General features: G+C 29.9%; 1 protein-coding gene across 1 annotated transcript in view; it reads left to right on the top strand.

Moving 5' to 3' along the window:
• LOC107481278 (formin-like protein 6) overlaps positions 1 to 3,538 on the top strand; it is a 5,026-nt gene extending 1,488 nt beyond the window's left edge. The window contains exons 2-5 of the mRNA XM_016101534.3: positions 17 to 220; positions 338 to 540; positions 2,251 to 2,492; positions 2,573 to 3,538. Coding sequence (XP_015957020.1) covers positions 17 to 220; positions 338 to 540; positions 2,251 to 2,492; positions 2,573 to 3,370 — 1,447 coding nt within the window. The 3' untranslated portion in view covers positions 3,371 to 3,538. The remainder of the gene's footprint in view (positions 1 to 16; positions 221 to 337; positions 541 to 2,250; positions 2,493 to 2,572) is intronic.
• The last annotated feature ends 2,822 nt before the right edge of the window (positions 3,539 to 6,360 follow it).

Genomic DNA, 6,360 nt, shown 5'->3' on the forward strand with positions numbered 1-6,360 from the left:
AGTGTTGGTCTCGGAGCCAAGTTGCAGCATCCGCTGCAAAGAGCATTGCAAAGGCTTCAGAGGAGTTTAACAAGATGAAGAGCGTGGCATCATCTGAGAAGTTGGACGGTGATGACGTGGAAGGAGGAAGACCCAAGCTGAAGGCTCTGCATTGGGATAAAGTGCGTGCTACATCTGAACGTGCCACTGTGTGGGACCAGTTAAAGTCAAGTTCGTTTCAGTAAGTGAAACTATAAGCAGTGCTTTACTGCTTCCAGTTAATAAATCATAACAGTATTATTCCTTTCTTCTTCTTCTAATAAAAGTCTGTTTTGTTTTGTTTAATTTTCCTTGCTAGATTAAATGAGGGCATGATGGAGTCTCTCTTTGGCTGCGGTGCCACCAGTTCTGCACCTAAAGAAACGGTTACAAGGAAATCAGTTATTCCGCCCGTTGAACAGGAGAACAGAGTGTTAGATCCCAAGAAGTCCCAAAACATTGCTATAATGCTCAGGGCACTCAATGTTACTAGAGATGAGGTCTCCGAAGCTCTCTTGGACGGTAATTTTCACTTCTTATTTGTTCTCACTTTTTTTTTTTATCATTATTACATGGATTAGTAACCAATTATTTTTTTGAACAACATAAACAATAGATTTTAAAATTGACTCAATTCAAATAAAACACATTTTACTCTAAATTACTCACTTAAATCTTAATATTAGAATAACTATTTGCACATCTAATAAATTAAATATAAGATATATCAATTATTCATATTATTTAATATTTTTATTGTATACCTATATTTTTCTTTATTATATTTGGTCTCACTTGCTTTTCCTTTTTTAGATACTAGTTAATCTTACGACGAAGTAATAATATGTTTTAGTTTTTTTTATTAAAACAAGAATACATCAATAAAAGTACACTTAAAAAGTTTAAGTTAGTAAAAATTTGATATTTACGAATTTTTTATATATACTTTTATTTAAAAAAAAAACTTTAGATATACATAGATGTTTATAAACCTTAATATGTATTTTAATACATCATGCTTTTTTTATGTATTTTTATCTTTAAAAAAATATAGATAACCAACAATATTTTTGAACAATGTTAGTTACTAGTTAGCGATTACCAACGATGATGGTTGAGTTCACTGAGTATAGATAGCTGAAGGAGTTAAATCGTTAATTAATTTATATTTGAGTAAACTAAAATAAATTCGGATAAATTCCATAAACTTGAAGCAATTCGCGGATAAACTCACGTAACTCATGCTTGTTAATCTCATCACGTAGGAGATGACTTTATCCAATTTTGTTATGTTAGTAGTTGGTGATTCCTAATGATTGTGTTTATGGGAGAAAAGTAGTTGGCCTTGTTTTCTTGTTTATGAGAGTGTTGATTCACGGGTTCATATGCACACACTACAAATGATTATACCTTGTTCTTCGGCGTGTAATTGAGGCAAAGCTGTTTAGGCAAATCAAATTGAACATAGTCAATTATTTATGAACAGAATGCAATTGAACATAGTCAATTATTTATGAACAGAATGCATATATAGCTTAAGAACTTAACAAGAATCGTCATAATTACATCCGTAATCAAGTATGAAAGAACATCATCATGACACATGAAAAGTTAGTTGGAATTTGCGAATATTAAAATGATATGATCAACTTAATCATTCTCCACACCCTTTGATTCCTTCGTTTCTGAATATTGACTTTCAAGCTGCCTCTAAAAGTGCAGTGCGCCCTTGTTTTGAACATAGATAAATGATTTCTTATTTATTGGTGAAACATTCTTTCATATTCCATGAAGTAAACTTTTTGTATTATAAAAAAAGAACTTAATAATTAATTCTTCTAAAGTAAAAAGGTAAAAAAAAAAAAAAGAAATAAATAATAGATAAGTATGATAAAAGAAGAAAATAATTTATATCATGTAATTTTTGTTCTCCAGCCTCCAGGTCTCAACTTTTGATAGTAGATGTCATGACACCAAGAATTTCAATATAATGTATGATTACCATATACTACTACATTTTAGCCATCATATTAAACTTTTTGAGGTTCCAGTTTAAATTACTCTACTAAATAAGTAATAAATGCATAACGTTGTGAATATCTTAAGTCTTGCTTGATCTTTTTTCTATTATTTTTCACCTTGAGTCATTTGGTTATCCACAAGACCACAACCACTCAACAAAGCACTTTGCAAACATAATGGTTGGATTTTATTATTATTGGTATGATACAGGGAATCCTGAAGGTTTGGGTGCTGAGCTATTGGAAACTCTTGTAAAGATGGCACCAACTAAAGAGGAAGAAATAAAACTCAAAAGCTATGATGCTGGTGTTTCAAAACTAGGCTCTGCAGAGAGATTCCTTAAAACTGTACTTGACATACCATTAGCCTTCAAAAGAGTGGAAGCCATGTTGTACAGAACGAATTTTGACACAGAAGTTAACTACCTTAGGAAATCCTTTCAAACCCTCGAGGTATCTATGACTTACATGCTTTATATTATTATCTTTAATGTCTTCTTTCAGTTACATTTTGTTTTGTTGGCATTTTTCAGACAGCGAGTGAGGAATTGAAGAACAGCCGGTTGTTCCTCAAACTCCTCGAAGCTGTTCTTAGGACAGGGAACAGAATGAATGTTGGAACCTACCGTGGCGATGCCAAGGCGTTCAAGCTAGACACACTCCTAAAACTTGTAGATATAAAGGGAACAGATGGAAAGACCACATTGCTTCACTTTGTTGTCCAAGAAATCATTAGAACGGAAGGTTCAAGTGGCGAATCGTCCAGCGAAAATGCACAGGCAGAAATGAATTCTCAATTTAATGATGATGAGTTCAGAAAGAAAGGATTGCAGGTTGTGGCTGGACTGAGTAGAGACCTTGGAAACGTGAAAAATGCTGCAGGAATGGACTCAGAAGTCTTAAGTAGTTATGTCTCTAAGCTTGAATCGGGTCTTGATAAAGTGAGATTGGTTCTGCAGCATGAAAAGCCGGGTATGCAGGGGAATTTCTTCAACTCAATGAAGCTCTTCCTGAAAGTCGCCGAAGCGAAAATCGTTACGATTAAATCTGATGAGAGAAAGGCTTTGTTCCTTGTGAAAGAAGTAACAGAGTACTTTCATGGGAATATGGCAAAGGAAGAAGCGCATCCTTTTAGAATTTTCATGATTGTGAGAGACTTTCTCAATATTTTGGACCAGGTCTGCAAAGAAGTGGGGAAGATGCAGGACAAAACTGTGATTAACTCCGCGAGATCCTTCAGGATAGCGGCGAGCGCGTCGTTACCAGTTCTCAACAGGTACCATGCAAGGCAAGATACAACCAGTTCAGATGAAGAGAGCTCATCTCCCTAGTGTTTGTGATTTGTGAATATGAAAGAAAAATAGTGAAAATGAATGTTTTAGCAAATTTATGTGTTCATTGCTAGAATTTCACCAATAGTTCCATCATAGGTATAAAGTTCATAATGAAAATCTCGTTTCACATGCCCTTTTTAATATAGGTTTTATAAGATGAGAATCCCACGCATTTTCATATGATAGACTTTTCTTTTTAAATATATATTTTATATGTATTTTTTTCGGATCAATTCTAATAATAGATATCAGTTTTGCAACAATTTCTTTCTGCTGGGAGAAAAAAGCAAGTTAAAATTGGTGTTGCAATGACCAAAACAATGACCAAGAAATTGTTAACACTTACCAAAGTAATTGTTCCTTTGCTTCATTATTTTTCTCGACATACAATATATTGGTTTAACTTTGATGCACTACTCTCTAAGTGTAAAACGATTTATATGTTCGTCTAATCACATCTATTCTTTTATGTAACTATTCACGCGATCATTGTAAAAATAGTTATTTTTATTGACGTGACGTTACGTATTTAAATATACATATAAAACTATTTTAATTCAACTTGGTAAATTCCCAGTAACACATTTACATACACAAACTTTACAATTAGAAAGTGGTGTTAGTTCTATATCAAAAGAGATTTATTTCCACACAAGAAAATGGTTATCACTTCCGAAAGCATGGTGCTGCCTCAGTGACCCTTGTTCTCAAGATCTTCTCACCCAATATTTTCTATTTAATATTGTCTTTCTTTCTCTGTTTTGAGTTTGATATATGCTGCTTGAACTTCCTGAAATGACAGGCATTGTTACATTTCAAGTGAGTAATTGAGTTCCATTAAGTAGGATCTCATTTTAGACTGCAGTTACATAATCAGAGAATTGACATTTGGACACACACAATGTGATCCATATCAGAGGTCACAATTCAAATAGGTGCATGTATATATAACTAGGGTCCCACTATGCTACAGAACAAAATTTATAGAAACAGAATACAGATTTTTTTTTTTGTGATAGTAGTTGTGACATGTTTTGTTCTTCAAAACGTTGGCATAACCAGTCACGTATATAGAAAATTTTGATACTCGGAGCGAAATATATATAAAATAATAATAATTTTTATAATAAAAATATCATGTTTACGTTATTTTATGTATACATAATATAATTGTTGTTATAATTATATTTTATTATTGTAAAATATGATTAAGTTTTAAAATATCTAATTACAAATTAAAATACTAAAATAATAATTTAAATAATAACATATAACTTAAAATTTAATTTTTTATATTTCATATTTTAAAATCTTGACAATATAATTAAAATGTCTTTGTTTTTGTATATTTCATTAAACAATCATTTAAAACTCAACTTTCATACAATTAGCTCTTGATGATATTCATAGTTGAAAAAGTTCATTCAATTAGTATAGTTATTATGAGAAAAATTAAAGCTAATTTCAAAGAAGAAATACAAATGGATAGATAATATTCTTTTAAGTCGATTTTTAAGAAAAAACATCAACCTTATTTAAATTTAAAAATTGATCATTATAATAGACATCTAATATGAAATTCTCAAATTGACTATCAAGTGTCGAAAGTTGAATAAAGAATTATTGTGGGGTAAACTTTAATAATTTAGTGGGGGCAAATAAATATTATTATTATATACTACTCAATAAAATTTCAAATTGTAAAGGGGCACTTGTCCCCACACCCGTAGGAGATTTGTTACTGATTTCAAATCTCAATTCAAATTTAAATCATATCTTGTTATTTTAAACTGGAATCTTTTAACTTTATAAATCATATTATAACTCAATTTGAAACAGAATCAGTTAAGATCTTATCCAAATTTAGAATTCAAATTTAGAAATAAAATAACTAATTATTCTCAATTCTCATTTAATATTCTCAATTATCATATTATTATTATAATCTTAATTAGCGCTAGAAAAAATATAATAATATTCTATTTAAATTAATATAATTATTTATTTGATCAAATCAAAATAATAATTAAATAATTCTTTAGCAAAGATTAAAATACTCGTTAGTGTGTAACCCCATAGGTTCAACACTACGCAAGTAGTAAATTAGTCATACTAAATTTACTAATTAAAGTTGGCAACTAGTAACATTCCATTTTTTTAACTAAAGATAACACTTCTTAACGACTCGATAGTATGAATGAATATATTTTTACTAAAAAAATCCAAAAAGAACAAAGTATAATTCCTTCCATCTTTTTAGCTTTTAGTTAATCCTTAGAGTATGGTTTAATTGTCAAACTCTAATTTGTTACTATTATTATAATGAACTGCGAATGACTTAACAAACTCATTTCTTCATTCATTCAATCTCCTTGACCAAGGTTTTATTCATCTCGGTCATTATAATCATAGAGTTCAAACTCTTTACTAAGAGTTGATAGATTTTTTACTGACTAATCATCAATTCTAAAAGTATTTAAATCATACACAATATCCATTCAACTAGCACTCTAAGGTATTAGGTATTTGAAATCAAAAGTATAATAAATACATTGTTAATTATTATGACAGTCGTAAGTCAAAGGAAACTCTATTACTATTTTTCATCTTGAGAATATTCTATTGACAAATATGTGGTAATTATAACTATTAAAAATTCTCAAATTGAGTCAATTCAATGGTCATATGTCTATATGCACCATCTATATATATAATTTAATAAAAGAGATCTTTTAATCTCCATCCAATGAAGACCATTATATATATATTGATCTTTGCAGATTATAATGTCCTTTTTAATAATCCTATGACCAAAGAACAATTTAGATTAAATTATAAAAGATTTATCTCTCAATATTATGATCACTATCACAATGATAAATCCCTAAATTTAATCATGGACTTTATTATATTAACATTTTAATATAATAACAATAACAAATTATTTGACACATGATTGATTGGATTGTGGTCATACTCCTTATTCC

Source organism: Arachis duranensis, chromosome 1 (assembly GCF_000817695.3).
Source record: "Arachis duranensis cultivar V14167 chromosome 1, aradu.V14167.gnm2.J7QH, whole genome shotgun sequence".
NCBI lineage: Eukaryota > Viridiplantae > Streptophyta > Magnoliopsida > Fabales > Fabaceae > Arachis > Arachis duranensis.